Source organism: Lampetra planeri, chromosome 5 (assembly GCF_965212315.1).
Source record: "Lampetra planeri chromosome 5, kcLamPlan1.2.h2, whole genome shotgun sequence".
In the NCBI taxonomy this organism is placed as follows: Eukaryota; Metazoa; Chordata; class Hyperoartia; order Petromyzontiformes; family Petromyzontidae; genus Lampetra; species Lampetra planeri.
In genome coordinates, this window is record NC_136111.1 from 306,850 (window position 1) to 332,511 (window position 25,662).

Below are 25,662 nucleotides of genomic sequence, written 5' to 3' on the forward strand. Positions count from 1 at the left end.
TCGTGTGCACCAGCGGAGGCTGGGAAAGGCAGAAGCCTCGACGGAGAGGTTATGGGGGGTCGCGCTTTCCCACAGTCGACGGTGGTCCCCGCCCAGACCCCAGACGTGATGCCAAAGGGTTGGGCCGATACACAGCTGAAACTTGGTATGACACCATAGCTTCCTATTGAACATCAGAGCCAAACGCTGAAGGTGACGACACGTTAACAAAGCCGGCCAATTCTATAATTTGACCGTAGACATCATGTGTTTGTTACTGCCCGGTGGGAATTAATCTGGTGCTGTGGTGAGGGTGCTCGTCTCGCGATCGGAAAATCGTGAGTTCAAAACGGGGTTGTATTATAAATCCTAATGGTATCATTACAGAATGCATTCCACGACTCTATTATTACATTTTTAGAGAAATCTTGCACAGCTCTTCCACATGTTTCCAGAAAATGACCCAAAGCAGGTGAGCAATCGAACCGTGACACCAGCCACAGGGGCCACCGCTTGCAAACAAGCGCCACGGGGCGAGTCACGCGAGCAGGCCGGGCGGCACAGCAGGGTGGCCCTCTTGTGAGCGGCGCGCTCCGAGCACGCAGCTCAAGGCGGCAGCAGCAGAGGCTGTAGCTGGCGTTTGAAGAGAATGATTTTGGTGTGGTGACACGCACGCTGCCTTGCAAGCCTCTGTGCCGCCATGAGATGTTTGACCAAATACAGAGGCAACGGCTCGCATCAAACCCCTTGACTCCCAAGCGGGTGAGTGTTTGTCTGTGGAATTTGAACCCGTACCCTTGGAAAGCCAAACTTATCAAAAACAGAGTAAATTTGGTGGCACTGATCCCCGGATAAGAGATTCTACCTTGGGCCCTCACCCTTAGGTGCGGCTGCGTTCAAGGGATGCAAATCAAAACACCATCTGTAAGCGGCGGATGGGTTTACTTTCACGAATAAGAACCTCTTCATTTGTACTTTAAAAAATCTAATTCCTTTAAGTTATCATCATCTCTAATGGAATTATGGGTCATGATATGTCATTTTAATTAAAAGCATCAAATTGTCATTTAAATTACTGACACTAACAAACATGTAACATTTATTTTAGTTTACATTAATGACAAACCATGGCAGCAGATGCAGATACTTTATGCACAAATGGGAAATTAAATTCTCTCCGGTGTGCCGAGACTGTGGTCTCCCAGACCACGGAACACATCACGACTCAATGCCCGATCCACAAATACGAAGGAGGAGACATCATCACAGCGATGATTCACCACTCCACTACTCCCGACAAAATCAGTTGGTTCGACCGCCTCTATGTAACATCACAGGCGTTATTCTACATCAACAAGAGCTATACGAAGACGAATGACTGTCCAGAGTTTGACATTGGATCTCTGTGCAGACAGATACCCATATAGACAGTAAGATAATAACAAAACAAGCTTCTTATTGGTCAATAACACCGACCTTAAAAGGAATAAATAAAAGATGATGTTTTGGGAAATGGCCCTTCCTCATAGCACATACGTAGCACGTATGTGCACGTATGTGCTATGCATGTATGTGCTATGCATGTATGTGCTATGATACCAAAAAATGAAGCTTTGCAGGGAATCAAACTCTGGCCATCAGGCTCAAAGCAGTTGTACAAACCGCTGTGCCACCACTCCCCCATCAAAGACACACACACATGTGCACGAACACATGGACACGTACTGAAGGGCTAGGAATTAAATCCCAGGAGAGATTGACTCGTCATATCAATCGGCCTTTCAGCTGCATCGTAAAATCGAAATGCTTCACCGGTTACAACACTGCCCCCTCTTAACAAGCAGAGGGTTAAAAGGACGAGATTGGTGCATTATTAGAGTCGCGGCGTTCCCATCATGGAATGATGCCATCAACCCCAATCGGGCTAAAGTCACGCGATAGGTGTGTGCCACCAACACCCAGCATCGCTCAGCGTGGCCATGCACGTGCGCTCGCTCGCATCACCTCCGATTAGCACGGTTGGCTACGTACGGTGCGAAAGAAGTTCAACGTACACACAGGCATACATACACATGTGTGAAAGATGGCTCCCGTCGCGATCGCGAGCCCCAGTTAGTGGCCGCCCTTTAAGCTGTTTACGGTTAGCCACGGACACTGTGATGCTCCGTTCTATAACAATGCGACACAAATGAGTGAAAGAGCCTCACTCTGGGTTGGATTACATTTTCCGTTTCTTCACAGATTATAAATGAAACCCAAGGCTGCAATGCGGTGGGCTATGCATCATGGTGGCTGAAAAAATGTTCACACCCTCTCCAAGAACGTGCCCGACAATGGGCACCATTCACAGGCCTCTCGATGTCACGTTATGGGTGACAAGGAGGCTTACTCTCATTGATTTATGCTCCACTAAACCCATCATTTATATTTTTTCAAAGGTGCATTTTCTTGCTGAAGGGGATACACATTAGCTCTGCAGATTTTATTACAGTAAAATAATAATTTAAAATACAAATGCTGTATTCATCATGTGGACAACTTTGTCCCTATTCTTTGGGTCGTTTGGAAAAGTCACGTAGATAGGTAAAAAAATGAACAAAAAACAACGACGTTTCGATCACAACACAAGCGACCATCATCAGGTGGAAACAAGGGGGAAAGCCACAAAAGGCAAGCTGTTTTAAAGGTTTAAAATGGGCGTAGCCCAAGCGTCCTGGTAAACAAGCGGAGATGGTTATTTTAATAGGGTAGACGCATGGAATTAACAACTTGTGGTATGCCCAATGCAGGGGCGACACTGCAGGACATGGAATTGCTCATCCCATCTTTAGTAAAATAAAGCAAACATCGGAAGGTGACAAGATGGAAACATCACAGCCAGTTATGACTTATATCTGGATGGCTTCATGAACGAATTTTTGTTTAAAGCCAGTGGGCTTGCAAAGTACCTTCGTCTTCGAGAAATCAATTTCGTGGGAGCCAACCGCATTACAACAATGATCAGCCACGGCTGAGGTGTTAGTCCTCCGTGTTTAAAATCTGCCTTATGTTCATGAACACGGTCCGAGACATGTCGCTTAGTTTCCCCAATGCAACTACTGCCGGTGTATTGCATGTCAGGGATCTTGTCCTTCAAAAATGGGATCAGATCACGAATTTTATGCACCGTGTTAAATCGAACCTGGATCTTGTTTGCTCATGATTTTGGAAATCTTTTTGGTGACCCCTGCTATGTATGGAATGGTGATGGTTTTGATTGGGTCCTCAGATGGCTCCGTCCCAACGGTTGGGGTGACAGCTTTACGGATTGTGTCGCCAGAATATCCATTCATCTTGAGAGTTTGGGGCACGCATTTCAGTTCACTGGTGAGGTAATGATGGTCGGAGATACATCGAGCTCTATGGTGTAGAGTTTTGATGAGGGAATTCTTCTGGGATGGATGGTGGTGGGAGTCAGGTTTTAGGTAGGCATCAGTATGGGTGGCTTTCCTGTAGACAGTGTCCCATTGAGTCATCTGGTCTCTTTTCGATTAGAACATCCAAGTATGGTAGCTTGCCATCCTTTTCCACCTCCATGGTGAATTTGATGGCTGGGTGTATGGAATTGATGTGGTTGAGGAATTGGTTCAGAGCTGGTAGGCCATGTGGCCAGATGACGAACGTGTCATCTACGTACCTCTTCCACAAGGATAGACGTAGAGTGGATGCCTGGATGGCGTCCATCTCAAATTTCTCCATGAAAACATTGGCTACAACTGGAGATAAGGGAGAACCCATTTGGGTGCCTTCAACTTGTTTGTAGAATGTTCCATTCCAAGTGAAGTAAGTGTTGGTGAGGCAGTGTCTCACAAGGGCTGATACATCAGCATTCAATCCTTGTTGGACCAAATCTTCAATGATTGCAATGGTGTCGGGCACACTAACTTTGGTGAACAAAGAAACTACGTCGAAACTCACGAGCAAATCACCTGGAGACAGTGAGATGTCCTTAATTGACGATACCAGGTGAGCTGAGTTAAGAACAGAAGAGGTGGTCTTACCAGTGAATGGCTGCAAGGTCTTAGCCAGATACCGGGCAGTTTGTAGGTGGGTGAGCCAATGGTGGAGACGAAGGGGTGTCCCTTCTTTATGGATTTTTGGTAAGCCATACAATCTTGCTGGTCTAGCAGCAGAGGCTCCCCCCTTGTGTTACCCCGATTTCACACAACCGTTTTTGCTTGACACAGATGCCAGCAACACGGGTATCGGGGGGGTGCTCTCACAGGTGGTCGGGGGGGTTGAACGGGTGGTCGCCTACGGTAGTAGAGTTCTTTCCCCCGCCGAACAACGCTATTGCGTAACTCGTCGTGAATTGTTAGCGATTGTGTTTTTTACACAGCAATTCAGGCCGTATCTTTACGGCCGTCATTTTACGGTCCGTACGGACCATGCGGCTCTACAATACGCTATGCGCGTGGCACAGCCATCGGGCCAATTGTCCCGATGGTTGGAGGTCCTTCAGGACTACCAATTCACGACGATTTACCGCAAGGGATTGCGACACTCAAATGCGGACGCCTTGTCGCGGTTGCCACCGTGCACGGACTGCACATGTTTGTTGGGATCGGCGCGGTGCAAACCCCCGGTCGCCGGCACCCCGGGAGTTGCGCTCGCCGCCACTGACACGCCGGGAGTCGACGCCCCCACGGGGAGGGATTCGCTGTTGTCGTTGCCCCTCATTGAGTGGGGCCGTCTCCAAATGTCCGACAGCTCCCTACTTACGCTACGTCGAAAAGTTGGCGCTCCCGAGGTAGGGGATGCGCGGGTCGGTTCCTGGGTGTGCAGACAGGGCCTTTTGATGAAGTGGGACAACATGTCCCGGCGTCACGTGCTCGTTGTGCCTGTTGCTATGCGGGGTAGGGTCGTTCTGGCAGCTCATGAACGGCTCATGCATCTGGGTTTTCACAAAACGCTCGCCCTAATCCAGCGAGACTATTATTGGCCGGGGATGGGTAACGACGTGGCGAACATTCTTAAGGGATGCGTAGGGTGCGCCAAAAGAAAACCGCCACCATTGGCAGCTAATCCACCGCTGCAATCCATTCACGTTTCGCGCACAAACGAATTGGTTGTGTTGGACATCTTGGGGCCCTTTCCTGCTACACCGAGGGGAAATAGGTTCCTGCTGGTTGGCGTAGAATACTTCACCCGATGGCCCATGGCATGGCCACTCGCCAACCAGTCGGCTGCAGCGGTGGCGGACGCCTTCGTCCAGGGTTATGTTTTGGACAAGGGCGCCCCCGAACGCTTGCTGACGGATCAAGGAAAGAATTTTTCGAGCGTTTTGTTGCGCGAGGTGTGCGACCTGTTGGGTACAAAGAAAGTGCGTACTTCCCCCTACCACCCGCAGACTGACGGGATGGTTGAGCGTCTGAACAGGACGATTACGTCTATGCTGTGCCAACAGGTCTGCGACGATCAGGTTGATTGGGACTTACAGGTGCCGGGGGTACTCGCGGCCTATCGAATGGCCCCTCATGCGGCGACGGGGTTTTCCCCATTTTTTCTTATGTATGGGCGGGAGGCCGATCCGGCCATGGACGTCCAACTGGGGATTTCCCAGCCACGTGCAAAATCAAAATTGGCAGACCACATCAAATTTAATATCGCCAAATTGACTGAAGCGCGGGAGGCGGCGAGGTTGAATTCGCGGTCTCGGCAAATCGCGAACGAAAGATTGCATGGGCGGAGGGTGCATACGCATGATTGGAAACCAGGCGATAAGGCCTGGCTGCATTGTCCACATGCACCGTTGGCTACGTCCCCCAAATTGTTGAGACCTTGGAGGGGACCGGTGGAAATTGTGCGGGTTGCACGACCCCAGAGTATACAGATTAAATGGGAAAAACGCCGTTGGTACGTGCACCCCTCCCGACTGAAGCCCTATGCGGCACCGTGTGACCCCGTTCTGTGCCGTAACGACCGGGCGTGTGATGTGACCGTCGACTTGGGGAGGGAGGTGTCGCAGGCTGCTCCTCACGTGTCTCCACCTGACCCACCCCCAGGTGCCTCGGGCTTGACGGCTGCTGACCGTCGGGAACCTGAACCCCGCGGCACGCACGGGTCCTCGATGCCTGGCCAATGTCTTCCTGAACTGCCGGCACCACCGGACGTTCAACCGCGTCTGGTGCCGTACGACGGACCGGCAAGGCGGACTCGGGCTAGGGCACAACAATTTTCATGAAGACATTTTTTTTCGACACCGAGCTCGCCCGGTGTTCCCCTCTGCCGGGGTAATGTCCCGTTGTAGGGACGCTCGGAAAGAATGGGACGCTGCACGAGTCGAGAGAGGAAAAAAAAAAAAAAATTCCATTTATTTTTCTTTCTGCATACACATTGCTATTGTCACTCGCCGGATTGTATATATTGTTCTGTTGTCGCGGTGGCATTGGTTGATGGTTGCGGATGGTAGTGTTCGCGTTGTGTTGTGTTGTTACGTTAGTTGTTGTTCTTGTTGTTGTGTTGTGTTACGGGGCACACAGGGGGGTTTGTATATTTTTATAGCAGCCGGGTCGGCTGCGAGCTATGTGGTAGGGGGTGATGTAGTGGTGGTGTTGACGTGCGCCGACTGTAACAGTGATGGATCACGGGGCGGCGCGGGGTGCGGGGTTGGGCACGCGTTGTGGGCGTGGTGTGGACGCGCGCGCCGGGAGTGACAGATGACGGGGCGGCGCGGCGGGGGTGCTGAGACACGCTGAGATGTGGGAAAACAGGATCGTAGCCAGCGCCCAGTGATTGGTCGAATAGGATGGGTGCTCGCAGCGACGTCCGCAGGTGGGGTATAAAGGGGGACGCGCGAGAGCACTCGGGGAGAGTTACCCAGTTGAAGACCAGAAGACGGAGCTGAAGACCTAGTGCCCCGAGACCCCTAGTCCCGCCGTCCTTGTGGGGACCGGGGCCCTGTGTGGCTCGGAGGCGAGACTGTGGGACCCGGGGTCCGACGCCCACGTGGGTCGGGCTGGGGACCCACAGTCAAGACGGACACCCCGGGCAGGGAGTGTCCCGAGTAGCTCAGTGGGCGTTAGTCGCCAGAATAGCTCAGTGGGCGTTAGTCGCCAGGGTAGCTAAGAGGGCGTTAGTCGCCAGGGTAGCTAAGAGGGTGTTAGTCACCCGAGTAGCTCAGTGGGCGTTAGTCGCCAGAATAGCTCAGTGGGCGTTAGTCGCCAGGGTAGCTAAGAGGGCGTTAGTCGCCAGGGTAGCTAAGAGGGTGTTAGTCACCCGAGTAGCTCAGTGGGCGTTAGTCGCCAGAATAGCTCAGTGGGCGTTAGTCGCCAGGGTAGCTAAGAGGGCGTTAGTCGCCAGGGTAACTAAGTGGGTGTTTGTCACCCGAGATACTAAGTGGGTGTTAGTCACCTGTGAACGAGTTTGGTAAAATAAAGAGTGTGTTACCCGTGAAGTCGTCTCCCGCCGAGTTACTACATTACATATGGATGGCTTCATGAACGAATCTTTAGCATGAATGACACAATTTCAACCGAGAGGATGGGTACAAACTCAGCAATCATTGGAAGGACATTATCAACCAGTTTAAGTCACAACTAGCTGTGATGTTGCCACCTTGTCACCTTCCGATGTTAGTTTTATTTTACTAAATATGGGACGAGAAATTCCAGTTCCTGCAGTGTCGTCCCTGCATTGGGGTACCACAAGTTGTTAATTTCATGCGTCTACCCTATTCGCATAACCATCCCGGCTTGCTTACCAGGACGCTTGGGCTACGCCCATTTTAAACCTTTAACACAGCTTGCCTTTAGTGGCTTCCCCCCTTGTTTCCACCTGATGATGGTCGCTTGTGTTGCGATCGAAACGTCGTTGTTTTTTGTTTATTTCCTTTTTTTTTAACCTATCTACGTGACTTTACCGAAAGACCCAAAGAATATAAATTCCCGCAGTTACGAAAGCTTTAAGTCAAGATTTAACGTTGTTCCTTTGTGCCCCATAGCCCCTATTAGTCCACGTGTGGCGGAGTGCAGAGGATTCTTGTGAAGTCAACGGACTCACGAGAAATGGCGATGATTTGCGTGACTGCCAACACTTGGCCAGATGGCCATCACACACTCACCTGTAACCACATCCACACACTCACCTGTAACCACATCCACACTCTCACCTGTAACCACATCCACACACTCACCTGTTACCACATCCACACTCTCACCTGTAACCACATTCATACACTCACCTGTTACCACATCCACACTCTCACCTGTAACCACATTCATACACTCACCTACAATTACATCCAGATACTCACGTTGCTTTGTTTTTAAAAGTTAAAGACTACATGTACACTGCAGTGCTAACAACATATGCCTCCGTCAAATGGCAACTCACTACACCAGGGGTCTGCAACCTTTAAGACATAAAGAGCCACTTGGACCCGTTTCCGAAGGAAAAAATAAACTGGGAGCCGCAAAACCATTGCAACTATTAAAACAAATATAACACTGTATATATTGTTTCTTACCTTATTGCTATATACAGGATCGTGCAGTCAGCTGTCAATCTGAATAAAAAAAGGACGTTTTCACTTAACAATGTAAAATATATTTTTGCAAATTAATAGCTAAATTACCTGGTTAATGGGATTTTTGCTCCTGAACCTCAGTGCACAGTGTCTGCACATCAGGGCTGTAAGACGTCACCTTCATTTTCACACAGGCTTGCAAGCTGTCATCTGTGAGGCGTGATCGATGTTTGTTTTTAATATAGTTCATGTTGGAGAAGACCTGCTTACATACATATGTGGAGCCGAAGATCGACAGGACTCCAAATGCATACTTTTTCATGTTTATATAAGTGTTGGGGATGGCATTCCATGTTTCGAATACAAGTTTGTCCTGTTTGGGAAGGTTTTCAATATCACTCCATTTATGATTCTGAGCCAGAATGGCCTTCTGACGGGCAACATCCTCAAGAGTAGCGGTCAAGCATTTGAACTTGGACACCCATATATCTTTGTCGGCTATATCGGCCAGTTCCGTCTCAAGATCAGGTTGACTTACACCTGCAAATGCAGTCATATTCAATAGAGATGGATCGATCGCCAGGGGAGTGACAGGGAAGGATAATGTCGTTTTTTCCTCTCTGAACTCACAGAATCGTTTCCCAAACGAACTTTGCATTGTGGTGATTGCAGACTTGAAATATTCCAAATTTATCGTATCATGACTTTGTTTGAACTCTCTCAAAGAGGAAAAGTGAGACAGTGTACCTCTCTGGAAATCTTTGACAAACACTGTCAACTTGCGCTCGAATGCCAAAACCTCCTCCAGCATGTGCAGGGCTGTGCCTCCTTTCCCCTGAAGGGTTGTATTTAGCGTGTTTAGATGTGCTGTCATGTCTACCATAAAATGTAATTTTTCCAGCCACTCTGGCTGTTCCAGCTCAGCAAAGGTGAGCTCTTTGCTGCCCAGGAAGGTTTTTACTTCTTCCAAACATGTGACAAAGCAATGGCAACGTTATTGCCTGTCACCGGGCGGGCAGTGTGGAGCGGAGCGGCGACCTGTCAGCAGCGGCAACGCCAGAGCAGGTGTCACAGTGCGCCTCCTCCCCTCGCTAGCATCCGCCCCGGAGCCGCGGTCAAGGTTCAAAAGAGCCGCATGCGGCTCCGGAGCCGCAGGTTGCCGACCCCTGCACTACACCATAGCCTCTAAACAGCAGTGATGAACTCCAAAGTGAGCACGTGGAAATGGGAAACTGTTAAAGTCACATAACTGATAATTACTGCCAAGGATCACAGCTAAGAGCTCATAGGAAAAGCAAAGCAAAGCGAGGAATGCAGTGCAGATCACCTCCCTGTTTTTATCAACACAGCCGGGTTGCCAGGGCGTGCACTCTAGACTTTGTGAACATCAGCGAGGTGCAGGTTTGTCATGAAGATCGGGGCTCTGGAAGAGGCTCTGTGTTGTCTCCTCAAGTGAGACTGCGGGAGAAATGACTTCAGCGTGCAAGACGCAGCTGTGTGAGTATTCTCTATATGTACGCGTAGATGCACAGCACATTTGAGGCTTTTGCCAAAATGGCACAGAAGCGGACATGAACTATAAAACAGATCACTGAGCAATAAAAACGTAATGATTCGTTCAATTTTCTTTCTTGCCATAATTAATTATCATGTCATAGTATTACAATCACTGGAGTACAAAGTGTGCTAACAGCAACAGCAATAAAACAGTTATTCTTCCTAAAATGTCCAATAAATTAATAAAAACTATTATTTGGTGATACTGCATTCACAGCGGTGCACAAGTACACATCACAAACTCAACAACACTGTGGCCTTCAAGAGACAAAGTAGAAAATAGACGACGTTTTGGGCAATGGCCCTTCTTCGCAGCACATGCCAGAGAGGTGGAGTTGACACGAGTAGCAGACACCACGTTATATACCATGGGGCCCGAGAAGAATACAATCGTAGTGAACACTGTTTACACAACCCACTTGGTGGATCACATCACGCACAGTGAACCCAGGAAGCCATCGCTAAGTGAATTATGAAAAACCTGTTAATCAGGAATTTTTAAAATAATGTTTATTATTTTATGCAGTTCGAGGCCCCATGGTATATCACGTGATGTCTCCAACTCGTGTCTACTCCACCTCTCTGTGTGCTGTGAAAGGCTATTTGAAAGCCAAAGTGTAATTGACGATTGTGGTTAGTTTTTTTCCAATTAAAGAATGCACTGCTCATCACATTGCCCTTTATTAACGCAATTAATTTGCACAAATCTTTACTTAAAGCTTTCGTGACTGCAGGAATTAATATTCTTTGGGTCTTTCGATGAAGCCACGTAGATATAATAATAAAAATATCACGATGTTTCAATCGCAACACAAGCAATCGTCTTCATTTGATTACCGTGCTTAAAATTGAAACACGTTCCAAGGCGGAGTAGCTCAAACTTAAGTCACCGCAGCTGATTTTTAATTAGATTTAAAGCTTTCGTGACTGCAGGGATTCATCTTCTTGGTTCTTTCGGTAAAGTCACGTAGAAGGGAAATAATAAAATAATAAAAATAAAACATAATAAAAAACAATTCTCACGACGTTTCGGCCACAACGCAAGCAGCCGTCCTCAGGTGAAGAACAGGTCTGTCGGAAAGACAGCGTCTGAATGAGCACCACCAAGCTTGGCAGTGTATATTTAAGCTGGGTTGGAGGGGGAAGGGCGCCTTGACAAAAGAATTTGCATATCAAAAGGAATTGTGCATATTTATGGCAAATGTAGATATGGGATTAGTCACTACTTGTGGAATGCGTAAGAGGTGGGGGGGCTTTCAAAGTCATATTTTGCCCGTGCATTATGTAGGATTAGCAGCATCAAAGGGAGGGAGTAGGGTTAGCAGTAATAAAGGGAAGGAATTTTAATAGTAAGGAGCTGCAGCAGCTAAACCACCACGTAAAAAACTAAAATATAAACTACCTCAGTATCATCAATATACTAAATATACTCTCAGCTTATTGGAGAGTAAACCCCCCACCCACCTCCTACGCATTCCACAAGTAGTGACTAATCCCATATCTGCATTTGCCATAAATATGCAGAATTCCTCTTGATATGCAAATTCCTTTGTCAAGGCGCCCTTCCCCCTCCAACCCAGCTTAAATATACACTGCCAAGCTTGGTGGTGCTCATTCAGACGCTGTCTTTCCGACAGACGTGTTCTTCACCTGAGGACGGCTGCTTGCGTTGTGGCCGAAACGTCGTGAGAATTGTATTTTATAATGTTTTATTTATTATTATTTTATTATTTCCCTTCTACGTGACTTTACCGAAAGAACCAAGAAGATGAATCACCGCAGCTGCTTCGTTACACACTCGGAAGTGACACACCGGTTAGCTTTATTGAACACCACATTTTTGGCAAACATGACCCACAGAGGGAAAAAAAACCTCCCACATTCATAGCTAGGAAAGCAATGCACCGGCTAGGGTGAGTTGAAAATAAAACATCTGCATGCATACCCTCTACAAACCGCAGAGAGATTTTATTGAAAACCAACGCAAACCATCGCTGCAATTTGATGCAAAGCAAGACCAACATTACGGTTCACAATAAAATCATCGTGCCCCAAAGACAGCTAATTTATTGTGCGAATCACTGTTGCTCTCCATAGCCAAGGGTGTTGGTTTCCATATAACGGTCTGGCTAATTAGGGTCACTTATGAAAGGCAAATGCCCAATCGGCAGTATCTATCCCTACATTCATCACTACGACAACAGGAAAACACGAGGAAACATGCACCACGAGCCAAACAAATACATTTCCATTCGAAATTGCAAAGCGGCAGCTTCAGGCCACTTGCTCTGTTTGTGGATGCACTGCCATTGGTCTACTTCCTCCCTACACTTATATGCAATTAGCCAAGATGTCATAATTAAATGCATGCCTAATCACTAATAATTTTGAGACTCTTGGTCTGTATCCAGCTGCCGTCATCTTACCATGGAAAATACGATAACATTCTCGCTTATGATGAAGACCAGGCTCATCCTATTAAAAATGAGACACACACCACCCGGCATTGAAAAAAAATATTTGCTTTAAACATTATGGTTCAGGATCCCAGCAACAACTGTCCTGATATCTATTTGTAACATCCCAACGCTGATGATTGAGCCATCTTCACCCATTGCACTTTGCTGGGATTGTCAGAGGCGGGGGCGGGGGAGCTGCCAGTGATGCTGGGGTCATGACCCCATGACCAGGGAGCTCCTGAGAGACACAAAGCGCAGATTATCATCTCCTCGCACATCGCCAGTGTCTCTGCCTGCTGAGCCGTCAGGAAGACCGAGAGTCAGCGAGTCCCCACGATCAAATTGAGCGCTCATCTCTACTGGCAAACCTGAAGCACTGGCATACATTCCACATTTTCATGGTAAGGGCCAGTCTATCCATTGTATGATCCCTGTTGGCTTCCCAACGACGGTACTCATTATGGATAGCAAACAGATAATGATCTGAGGTGACCCCCAGCTGGGATTTGCACTGCAACCTTCCGCTTGTAAGTCATGCGCTACAAGGGCAGTCTCACAAAGCCAGAAACTATATATTTTAAATGTGAGTGTATATTTACATATGAACAGTTTTAAGTGGCCGATTTTTTTGTTATAAAAAAAGTATACGAATTTGGGACCTTTAGTGATGTTTTCATAAACTTAAAACTAACCACGAGTACTGTAAGAAGCTTAATTTTAATTGCAGATCTGGGAACTCTACACTACCAAAGCAATTCAACAAAAGCTCCGTTGTATTTTGTCCATGTGTGTTTGCAGTACTTTGCAGACATCCTTATTAGGGTAGCTTTGTATTTCACATTCTACCACTCCGTTCGAATTAAAACAGCACGTCATCAGCAACGCAAACAAGACCTTCCATTTTAAGGGAAAAACGATCATCTTGAAAAAAACCCTCCCATTCATTGAATAAAAACGTTAATTGCTTGCACGGGAAAATGTTCGCAGTAGTCAAGGGTGAGCACGTTTTTACCGCTCATTTGAGGATAAAAAAACCTCTCTCAAGTGGCCGCCGGCTTCACAAACGCTGACAACACAAGCGTCCCTCCTTTGGTACATCGACGGCACAAACGTGTCGTTATTCTTTGCTCGCACGACGAACCCGGCTCTCATGCCGGCACCGAGGGGCATTCAGCGGCGCACAATGCACGACGTCCCGGCGCGGCACTCGGAGCGGGCGGCCACCCTCCGCTGGCTCGCAGCGGAATCCTCTGCCGCACGCTCCTTCCACAGCTGATTGTGCCCTCGCTTGTGTCGCACGGCGGGGGCCACAGGGCTCGCATTGGCCCCTCCCCTACAGAGGTACTGGATGGGGGAGTGTGTGGTGGGGGGGCCCACGCCTTATTCGGGACCAACGAGTTCCAGTTGCTCACAGGATGGGAGGCGCTTGGACAACTGTGACCGAGGGGCCCCAATGAGTAAAAAAAACGAACGCCACATTACGAGTAGAAAGAGAGAGAGAGAGGGCTCTCAATGACTGGGGCTGCAGGGTGGATGGATGCGGGGGCTGGCTGCTCGCATGAAAACGCGCGCATTCCTGCGCGGCTGTCATGTACGCTGAGGCAGTGAGTAGGAAGGGCTCATTGCTTTGGGCTGAGCGCAGGAGGAGCGTTGCGCTCAGTGGCTCCCGCCGGTGGTGAGCAGAAACGACGGGGGCTCGGGGGCACGGGGGGGACTCGCAGAGATCCCGAGCGTGGAGCCACGCGGCTCCAAAGTCAGTGCAGCGCCAGGACTCGGGAAGGAGGAATGACAATCAGTGAGTGCGTCTGACCGAAGACCCGAGATATATTATTATACTTGTATATGCGTGCAAAGAAAACAAGGTATTGCAGCCAACAAACTATGTATACTTTAAATATAAGAAACTATATTTCGGAATGATAGTAAAACATATCAAAATATACTCTAATCGATGCCAAATTCATATTAATTGTCAACTGTAAATAACAGCAAAATTTATTTAAATATGCATTATGAAGTAATTGGAAGAAAATGCCGTGAGCCGCTGACATCGCAATCGAGTGACTCCGACGTCCAGCTCTATTTCAGCAGCCGTATGAACACGTTTCTGTTGACAGGCCTGTAAGCTCATCACCGTCCACGCATCGGCATGGCTCTCCGAAGACTGCCCGGGGTGCTACCGCCACAGCTTGCACCGGTGGCACCGCTGGCGCTGGCGCTGCTGCTGTGCGCCGGGGTCTGTACGCCGGCCTTCCCGCCCTCGCCACGGAGGTCGGCGCCGGGCGAGTCGCCCGGCGGCGGCGGCGGGCGGCGCTCGTTCCACCGCGTGCAGCACGGCGCCTGCGTCTACACCTTCCTGCTGCCCGAGGTGGACGGGTGCCGGGCGACCGCGGCCGACCGGGGGGGGGCGACGGGCCCTGCCGCCGCCGCGGCGTCCCAGAGCGGCTACGGTGGCAACCCCAACGCGCTGCCGCAGCGCGATGCGCCAGCGTCCGCGGCGACCCCCGAGACCGAGTGGCCGCAGCCTCGGCTCCAGCAGCTGGAGACTTTGCTGGAGAACAACACGCAGTGGCTGCGCAAGGTGAGGCCGCGTGGGGCCCTCGGGCACGCACACACGCACACGTGTCGCCAGGGATGAATTCCTCGTGAAAGACTAGATGAGCCTGGTCACCAGCTGCCGCAGCCATAGAAGGAGTTATTCTGGATACGGTAATGGGTCGTCATCCCAGACGGACCCAGCTAAGTTTAAGCCCTGCGCTTCGCTAAATACAAGCGATCGTAAATTCATTTTTACAACCAATTTAATCAATGAAATTTACGACAACTTCATCATTTATCCTGTCCAGGAGTGACATCTGAAAAGGTTTCTTTCGAATGTCTTTTTCTCGGAAAGTTGACAATTAATGCAATCATTAAATGTTTGATTCCACTATAAATGTGCGAATGAAGCGTCATTTAAAATCAGTTAATTGTACAAGCAAGGTGCGCTGCATGGTACACGGTAAAGGCTGACTGGCACGCATTATCCACCAAAAACAACTCCTGTTAGGTCCTCATTCTGTTGACATTTGCTCGGCTGCAACTTAGATGGAATCTCTTGAGCAGCCCTCACCTACAGCTGGACTAGGCGAGCAGGTGCAAGCCTGGTTTGTGTGAGTTAATATTAACCGTGGAGGCAACGGTACTTTTGGCACGCATGCTTGCACAGGGGCTACGCACCGCATTTATGAATGCAAGAAGGCTTTGATTATATTACACATGCATTTTTCAATGCGCATTCCACAAATCAGACATCACATCGTAATGCACGCAAATACGGCGGAAACTTCTAACATTTGCTAAAAGAAAAGCACGAAACTTAGAATCCAAATTGACCTTTACCCGACTGAAGCATCCACGTTGCACAATTAAGATTTGGTTATAAGACATTTCAGAATGTCGGAGAAGCCTGTTCGATGGATATCTTGGTTTGCTACTCATAAATATAAGCCTGAGATGACAAAAAATAGTTGTTTAAATGATAGACGTAATTTTATTATTATTTATGAGACACTTAGTAATGGTTCATTTTGGAAGGTACAGGATATTATTTTCATCAGCTACTGCAACCGCAAGCCCAAGACTTAATCATTAAACTCCCGCAACCTTTGCACGTCCAGTGATGCTGTTGTTACAAAGCAAGGCACTGAAATCCTGACTCACACACGAGATGTCACGAGACCAGCCGGAAACACTCTCCAGCATTCAACTATTTCAGGAAATATTCAATTCGAATATTTTGAGGTCAGTAAAGTACTTATTATCGTAATAAAACGCAACACGTTTCTTTACTTGGAAAAATAAACACAACCGAAGGAGTGTGCTATCAAAGTAGAGGCAAAACGCGGTGTTATTTGTCTCTAAGACAACACCGTCACTTGCAGGTGCCACGCTGGCTGCGCCACACCGCAGCGGAGCCCCGAGTGACGCTCCGCATGCACACTCCGGAGAGGTCCCCGCAATCTGCACAAATCATCGCCGGGGCTGCTTTTACAGTCCACAGCCTCTCGTACTGCACGGCAATCATCGCGCCTGCGCTATATCCCACTCACTCTGGCCGACTCCGTGCGGACAGGGTCCAGATTTGAGAGTTTGTCAGGCACCGAGCTGCTGGGGTTCATTACTTTAACGATTACTCTGCTGCGGTCGCCTCTCTCATTGGAAGCCTCACTGTCTTAACGAACCCATGCCTGGTAAGTCCTGAGAATAAGTGTGCCCGGGAGATATGTTTCATACCACATGTCCCTGTAGCGGTTGGCTAGACAATGGTTTAGTGTGTCTCTGCAAGGAATCTTTCCTTTTGAAGTCCTGGGGTTCGTGTGCGCGCTCGTGTGTACGAGCGTGCACGCGTACATCTGTGGGGGTACGAATGTGTGGTCAACTGAAGTTTTATTGGCCAGCTATCAGGTGAACTATTAAACCCACCACAGGAAATGTCCCACGTAAGGGGATCATTATTACATTTTGAGAACCCCACGTGTGTAACGCCGGAAAGCTCCCCGGCACTTGTTGGCGCACTGCTGCAAGAGCGGCATCAGGTGCTGACACAGCGCGAGCGTGGGGCCGGCTGTGCCGGTAGCACGGCGCCACACCGTGCCACCTCCACCCACGTGCCTCAGTGGCAGAGCAGGCGGCTCGCAATCGGATGGTAGCGAGGTCAAACCCTTATGGGGGGGGGGTCGCTCAGCCCGTCGTCCCTCCGGGGTTGTGTGAAGTCAACGGTAACTTATCAAGTGGAGATAACGGCAACTGCCAAAGGAACGTGGAATTTCCACCACAAGCTAAGGGCTGCAATGAGATGCGTGCTGCCGAATGCTCATTGTAGCACAGAAACAGTTTGACCTCTGCTGATATGGTAGTGTTGATTGTAACACGTGACTAAACGCACAACAAATAACGAACAAAGCCAAGGTTGTTTGTGTGAGCGGCCACGCTTGTCGAGCGCCACGGCGCACGGAGCAACGCGCTGAAGTGCGAAAGCACGCAAATCAACTCATCTTCTTTCCCGACACTGACGTGCGCTTAAGATTCCTTGGTTTATTTGGATTGTCAAAGAGTTTCAGAATTAAATCTTGATCTTAACCTACGACTTTGACAATACAATTCTTTTCAGCTCAAAGCCCCATGACAGAACCACACAGTGCATGTTTATAAACGCGATACATAAAGCGTAGAGTCTAAATCAACGCTGACGCGGGAGCTGTTGCCACCATGCCGAACAGAGGGCCTCCTCCCCACTCGAGCAAGCACACTCCAAACAAACCTCTGCGTGTCTTGCACGTTGTGCCCATGTGCAGTACACTGCTCAATATAATATTCTAAATAACAAATCCCTCCGAGACCATTGGGGTATGGGCTGTTAGTGAGCACCTGTTAAGGCCGGCACAGCGTGCGATGGCAGTGGTGTGGCCAGCTCACATCAGGGAACCTTTCTCTCATCAGTGCCGATGTTTACGCAGCTCCAGGAAACCCGTTTAACGCCGAGGCCGGATGTTGTTCCTGGCTAAGACTTAAATCCAGGTAACCAGGATCACAGGGTAGCCTGGTGTAACATATATTACAATACACACACACATGCACATAGGAATGTATGTATTTATTTTACATACAATACTGAAATTAATTGCATTTTTTAAAGTCACAACTTACAAGTTATTGTATTTGCAGTTTCTTTTTCAATATATATATAGATATTGTTATAGTGGGGTGCAGAGGCGCACACTGCTGCCCCGCAAAACAATTAGACGGCGTATCTCAACGTTTAGTCATCGACTAATTGTGGGATTTTTCACGAGAGTAAAATTGTAAAAAACAAACAATTAAAGATGTATATTTCATTTTAGACACATTTAATGAGTTAGTCACTTTAAGAATGCAGGCAGAATTGAATATTTAAAAGTCACATGTAAACAAAGATTTGTTTGCGCATGAGCCGAACCTCGAGCTAGGTTGATTGGCCGATGGTTTTTATAACGGACGGAGGTTTTGTCGTAAAGCGCCCTGGGGATGCACGCGTGCAGAGTGCTCTTTACAGAAACTTGTATTGTACTGCGAGTGAGGGAAACCACGTCCCATTGGGGGGGATGCTTGGGACAAACATAACGGGCAAGGAGCGGAACGTTGCGCTGGGTGCTCCATCGCTGGGAAGCACGAGGAGGGGGAGGAGTGAGAGGCAGGGAGCTCCAGCCAGTGAGTGTGGCTGGTCAGCATGACCGGTGAGCATGACCGGTGAGCGTGGCCGGTGAGCTTGGCCGGTGAGTGTGGCTGGTAATTGTGCTCATGCACCCAGTCCAGGCTACGTCGCACCCCAAGCCTCGTGTACGCAGGCTGTGCCCCCAACTCCACACATGCTCCTAACGTCGCACAGCAATAGCACGGACACAATGCACGCGCTCGTGCGTACACGGAGTGATGACAAAGCCACAACGTACACACGTTTGTGAGATTGCGCATGTCTAGAGACTGATGGTAGTGAGTGAAATGTAACAAGACGTTAGAAAGCGACATTTATATCTCATCTTTCAATCAAGGAACATTAAAAGACACATTAGAATGTATGATATGAAATCGATCCTTGCTACTGGGTTACAACCTTAGGTTTAAAACCCACAAATCAGATGTATAATTTTAATTATGAAAAATGAAATGCAGAAATTACACCGGAAATAATTTGGTATTCCAATACATCATTTACCTAAACTTGGTTTTCATGCAAAGTGGAAGACAGGAAGCAATGTAATTAACTGCGCGAACCGCATGCCGCGTAAATCTGGCTACGTACCGTGGGCTGCGCCACAGCGTACCTGGGAACGTTTTGGGTTAAGTTTCCATTCCAACATCCAAGACCTCTGCCAAGGTCACCGGCACTGCGGGCCTCGTCGCCCCCCGTGCACGTTGCGGGAACGCTATTTCGCTGCTTGACTCTCTGACTTCGGGTAACAAAAAAATTCCAAACGAGGCCCTGCGCTTCAAAGACGTGCCAGGCGTGTCAAATTGCACAAAAGCACCAGAAAGGTCTCACATCTCTGGTGCCAGGCATGGCCAATGCCCACACCCCCCCACCCCTCCCATAAAATAGGAGTGCGCGCAGTACTGGCCTGGCAACGGGCGAGTGACATTTTCTCTGGAGCCTTTGTGATGGTAATGATGAATGGTACAGCAGTGCGAGAGACCCCGGGGAAACCATTATAAGCCGAGCAACAGGACTCCAGCCACACACACATTACCATCCAAAAATAGGCTCCGAAATGTGGAAGCTTAGCTATTCATAAATTAGTTTTACCCCTTTCGCCGCGTTATTATGTTGCAGTTATAATGCTTTAACTTATACCCTGAAAGTAACAGTGTGATGGCTGCATTACTCTGTCAAACGCAGGCAGTGGTGACGCTAATCATACAGAATTCAGCGTGGATACGATTTTAACTGAAATCCACTTAGGAACAATTACATTTTTTCTCTTCTTATTACAGTTTGAAAGGTTAAACTAAAACATTCCCCAAACATGATTAAATTTGGGGCTTTATACGACTGTCACGCGCGTTATGAGCGCACGCCTCCCGCGTGAGCGCGGCGGTGGCTCGGCTGCCGTGGGCCGGCCGAGCCTCGCGCCTCGAACCACAGCGACGAGGCGCAGCCCCACGACGGCACGAGCCTTCGCTGCACACGCGGCACACATCGGCGGGGAATCAACCTCCAAACTAAGAGCCCCGCTGCTAAAGCTGAGCAATAATTTAGTTGTTACGATTGTGTTCGAACAAAATACGTTATTTTACTGCCCCTCCTGCGGAGGCTACGCACGCGTTCGGTGAGCACGTACTCAGGGGTGGAACTGTCAGTGTCTGCCTGCTCGAATGAGCGTGGAGCGGCATTCGGTTCGATCGGTGGGCCTGAGCCAGCGGTGGACACTCCACATTCCCTTGTTTGGCGCCAGTCTATCTGCAGAGCAACCACTGCCGACTTCCAACAGATTGTTGTTCATTTTATTGACCGGGGGGGGGGATTAATGCAATCCAGAGTGGGTTTATCGAGTGTCTCCATGCAACTGAATCTCAAGTTGCTGCATTAAAAACTGGGACAAGCATCTTGGAAACCAGGGAAAGAGTCAGGATTGTTTCTCGAGGTTATTGTCACAGCGTGAGAGGTCGGAAGCTACAGAGCAGAAAGTGAGAGGAGATGGAGGCATAGTAATGGTACAAAGAGACACTGTGCATAGAGGCACAGCCAGTTACATGCGGAGTTGCAGAGGAAAGTCCTGAGACTGGCCTTGGACAGGGGAAGGGAGTCAGCAGTGGAGATGACCAGAGAAAGGGAGTTCCACCCTCTTGAGAGGATGTCGACGGCGAGTTGGCGAAGGTCCTTGAGTCCACGAGCCCAGACCAGATACATATCTTCTTGGTTCTTTCGGTAAAGTCACGTAGAAGGGAAATAATAAAATAATAAAAATAAAACATATTATGTTTTATTTTTATTATTTTTATAATGGTTTCCCCGGGGTCTCTCGCACTGTTTAATTTTTATTATTTTATTATTTCCCTTCTACGTGACTTTACCGAAAGAACCAAGAAGATGAATCCCTGCAGTCACGAAAGCTTTTAATCGAAATTCAGATACATATCCCTCGTCGGTACCACATCACGTGACATGAGTTAACTGGGAACATTTACTTCTGTGGCCAGTAAGAGCGCATTATGTGATAACCCATTTAATTTACTCTCATTAGCCATTTAAATAAATCGGAACGTCTAAAGTTTTGCTACCTCAGGTGGAACCAATTCTTTGCTCTGGCCAAGGGACGACTTTGGTGTTTTGGAGCAGAGGGCAAATGGGAGGGGAGAGTCAACCTACGGCCGGGATTTGAACTCACAGGCTTCCGATCATTTTCCAATTAAACAGAAACTCTAAAATAAATACATCTAAAAGTAATTACCATAAGACTGCACACGCCACAGCAGAACTACGGCACGCCGTGCCGTTGGCTGAGAAAGCATACCGAGCGCACAGACTGCTTCTTTGAATATGCAGTGAATGAAGGCCACTCATTTACAAACTAAATATACTCGACGACCCTGGCTGGGTTCTGGCTGCATTATTTGCTTGGCCTGAAGCTGCGACCCCGCTGGGCCCCCTCGCCCCTCTGGCCTCGGCTCCACCGTCGTAATTGAGCGCTCGCCACGGCCCGACGGCGGGACGGGCCGCGCAACGTCTGCTCAATGTCGTCAAGCCCCTTCCACAGTCTATAATCAAACTCTTTGCCCTCCGTGGCGAGTCGGGTCATCACACCTCTACGACGGGCCCAGCCCCCTTCTCCTCAAAGTCAAGCCAAATTGTGTTCCTGTTTCCACGAGCTAAACTCTTTAGCATGTATACACCAGTGGTAAACATCCTACAGTCGAATGTTAATCCTCAACAAGGGTTTGAACTTGTGACTTGCCAATTGTGCGGCAAGCCTCGAAACACGGCGAATCCCAACCTGACAGTTCAGGCCCAATGCATTCAGCAGGGTAAGTAAAGCCAAATCAATAAATAATTGCCACCGAATGGTACTAATCCAAGTGGTTCACGGTGTAAGCGACTGGCTCACGACCGTAATACTTGGAGATGAAATCCTCTTCTGGATTGACCCAGCTCACCATCCTCCGGGTTTCGTAAAACGGCACCACCGAGTGTCCTCGCGTAGCACTTCAAATCGCTCAAACCGCCGCTCAGCGGCACGCCGGGGAGTCACCGGCGCTCCGCGGACATGCCGTGTCCGCCCCTCGAGCGGCGGTGCCAGATTTAGCAGGAATGCTGCGAGGACGAGGTGCAAGAAGCAGGCGCCTATCTTGTTTTGCGGTTTCGAGCGGTACAGGCTCAAGGAGGTGCTGCCTTACTGCTGTCGGTTGCTGTCAGCCGTCCCGATTAGCGCTCCGGCAGGATTGCCGCTCGCTTCACTCTCCCACTGTTGCTGCCACAGGCGTTCACCTCAAGGGGTGCAGCACCTACGCTGTTAACGTGCTGCGGGCACTAGGGTCTCAGCGTCCGTGAGGTCGTGGGGTCACCGTCTCTGCGTGTGTTGGTGTCCCCGTGTTGTTATTCCAGCACTGGAGAATATTTCACGTTGCGCATCTGTGCTATGCTTTGTGCCCGCGATGGGTACACGTGGATACAAGAGTGCACCACTGTGCGCAGCGGCTGTGGCTTAAATCCTTAATTAGAAAATTGCCTCAATTAAATGACGAAACCCTCACTAATTAGTTTAGTGTGCTGCTTACGATGAGCTACGCGGACCCCATCGGCCCAATCGCTACGTTTGCGTGGATGCACTTCGCTGTTCTTGTCAGCCGAACAGGATAATGCGATGAGGCAATTGTCAGCGGCAGATTATAATTTTGGCCAGATTCAGATTCATGTCTGCTAAATGCCGATTTTCATGCAAATATTTTACCTGGATAATCCCTTGATAAGGAATTTGGCTTGCCAGCATGTCCAGGGTTTGAAGAAATATTTATTGCATCCTTAACCCGAATAACTGTGGTGGTTTCTGTATGATATTGACCTCCTGTACTGTGAACGTAACCAGAGCTGGGATGTGTAGCATAGCATCCTTAGCCAAATGCACAGGTTCTGATTTCTAAGACACGCTCGCAGCATCAGAGTGACAGCAGCATACCGTAGAGCTGGCATCGTGGGCTACTGAACAACAACACTGGGTATTTCTTCTCGGATTAGGCTTGAGCTGAGTTTAACCTATGCCACTGGGATCGATTGCACAGATCACGGCATGGGAAACGAGAGGGGTGGGACGCAGCTGCCGAGATACCGGCACTGATCCCCGAGTAGAACGAGCAGCCTCGGGCCGCGATTACTGCGCGGGTGAGAAAGACGGTCAAGCTGCAGATTTATCGGCCGTAGAAGATGCAGACCACACCACCTCCCCACGACAGCCGAGCACGTAAATTATGTACAATAATTCGAGGCAACCGCGTGTCGCTAACTTTACACAACAGCGCCACGTGTTAGAGCACACACATACACTCTCACGTGCTCTCAAATATGTTCTTATTTTAAACGAATTTTCTACGTGGGTTTTTTTTATAACTACACTGCAAATCGTGGAGCTCAAGGGGTATGAGGCCGTTCCATGAGCCCCCTTAGTTCTGGCTGTGTCAAGCCACAAGTGTGAGCACGTCCATTTGGTGCATCGGTCACCATCAGCTCAAAGCCAAATCATCATCATCATCGTTATTAAATCCGTGCCATAACACAAATAACCAATGCTGTATTTGGGCACAGGCCACCGATCTCATTATGAAACAAAATAATGTTACATCATTAATAATTAGACTTGTCTTTGTTAGATCCACAAACAGTAGTGGTAGAAAATTCTTATAGAGACCGACCCTTGCTATACGTGTGCATGAGCACCGCCCTATGCTTGTTTGACCGTGAGGACACCTTGGTCAGCTTTGAGTGACCAATCAGCACCAACCCGATGATGCTGTGTGCCCGAGCTCTCGCTTCAGCCGAGCTATGCACGTCATGTGCAACACTGGCACAGAGTGGCAGTGCAGTGGTCAGCGTAGCGCGTTCCGAACCCAGAACCCTGAGCCTGATTCCGAGCTATGACGAATATGAGCGGCCAGTGACACGAGAAGCGATCTTTACGCCTCGAAATGACCAATCTGTACTCACCGGCGAGGTGAAATATGGACAAACCACCATCACGACCGACGTGGCGTGGGGAGGCCTTCATCCAGTAGTGGATCGCCCAAGGGCTGCACCTGAATCTTTTATGGATATAGACCCATAGGCCTGCCCTTTGAATAATGTGTTGAGTAAGAACCCAAAGAGGTTTTTGACCGTCACTGAGAAGATAGGCAAATTTTGACATTTTGGCCGACAGGTCTTCATCGTGAAATACTGCAGCTCAGAGAAGTTCATGATTCAGCGGAGGTGAGCAGTGGGGGCTTTCTGTGAGAGCTGGCGACACGGGTGAGGGGTGGTGAGGGGGGCGGCCAGGCCGGGTGATGATGTCACTCTCACTGAAGGGGAATAGTTCTTTAAAGTGTAAATCATTCAAATTTATTCAGACCTTGACAATGGGCCGATTGCGATCGTTTCCTTACGGCTCTTGTAATTTACCGGCCTGCACAGCGAGTGTGCCTCTATTCCTCCACGTACAGGTGTGATTTCAAACATTGTGGAAATGAGCGTTCATAGAAAACGACCGCACATGAAGAACAACCACCCAGAACGTGATACTGTTTTAGCAGACAGTTGAAGAGCTCAGATGACCCCTGCTGCGATTTAAACTCGCAACCTTCCGATCGGAAGTTGAGCCTTGTTGCAATAGTTTCTCACTACATTACACGTGCATAGTACTGCATGGCGCATGTGTATATGTGTGCAGTGCGTTTTGTGTCGAAGCGGAGTGAATTTAGTTGTGTTGCATCCTAAAAGTGCAGAGGTTTAGCGCGCGAAAGGTTGCAAATTAAAACCCCAGTCAGAGTTAGCTCAGCCCTTCATCCCGACAGGGTGAATAAACTGAGTGCAGCTTTGTGCAGAGTTTTCTTATACTGATGGTTCTGTGGACAAAATGACCCTCATCAAACAAACGTGAAATGTCCAACACCGTCTCAGAGTCGTGAATGAAGATGAGCAGGACACCACCCTCATTTGAAGAGGGAAACACTCCTACTCTTTTGAAGAGTAATGGCTTTTTAATTTAAACACACACACGCGCGCGCATGTGCGACGCAGAGAATCCACTGTGCCTTCACGCAGAAGTGCGTCTGCCGGGCGGAGTGCACGCTGCTCCGACGCCAAGTGTACATTTCAATCGTCCTGCAGGAATGACAATTGCCGTGAGGGACACACTGGACACTCTGCCCGGGGTCTGGTGAGTCCTATATCCTTAAATAGTGACTAATTGCAGCTCTTAGAGAAATAGTATTTGGTTCTTTGTCATTCTATATTACAAACAAAACATCGATTGCACTTTATAATTCAACCAAAGATAATAGAATCCACTACACAAAGAAAACTAAAAAGAAAAACATTCCCAGTTTTCTACATTTTTTAAATCCACTCTTGTTAAAGGAAAACAGAAATTATTTTCACTCACTCAAAATGAAACTGGCTGA

General features: G+C 48.7%; 2 protein-coding genes across 5 annotated transcripts in view; one reads left to right on the plus strand and one right to left on the minus strand.

Moving 5' to 3' along the window:
• MCPH1 (microcephalin 1) overlaps positions 1-25,662 on the minus strand; it is a 109,222-nt gene that overhangs the window by 21,911 nt on the left and 61,649 nt on the right. The window contains exon 16 of one of the 3 annotated variants that reach the window (XM_078593979.1): positions 12,070-12,739. The exons of the other annotated variants lie outside the window; for them this stretch is intronic. Coding sequence (XP_078450105.1) covers positions 12,650-12,739 — 90 coding nt within the window. The 3' untranslated portion in view covers positions 12,070-12,649. Of the gene's footprint in view, positions 1-12,069; positions 12,740-25,662 lie in introns of those variants that run through there. 3 annotated transcript variants of the gene reach the window in all.
• LOC144718601 (angiopoietin-2-like) overlaps positions 13,958-25,662 on the plus strand; it is a 52,226-nt gene continuing 40,521 nt past the window's right edge. The window contains exons 1-2 of one of the 2 annotated variants that reach the window (XM_078593981.1): positions 13,958-14,363; positions 14,619-15,082. In XM_078593981.1, the coding sequence (XP_078450107.1) occupies positions 14,651-15,082 (432 nt within the window). In that variant the 5' untranslated portion in view covers positions 13,958-14,363; positions 14,619-14,650. The remainder of the gene's footprint in view (positions 14,364-14,618; positions 15,083-25,662) is intronic. The other variant, XM_078593980.1, reaches the window with a different exon arrangement.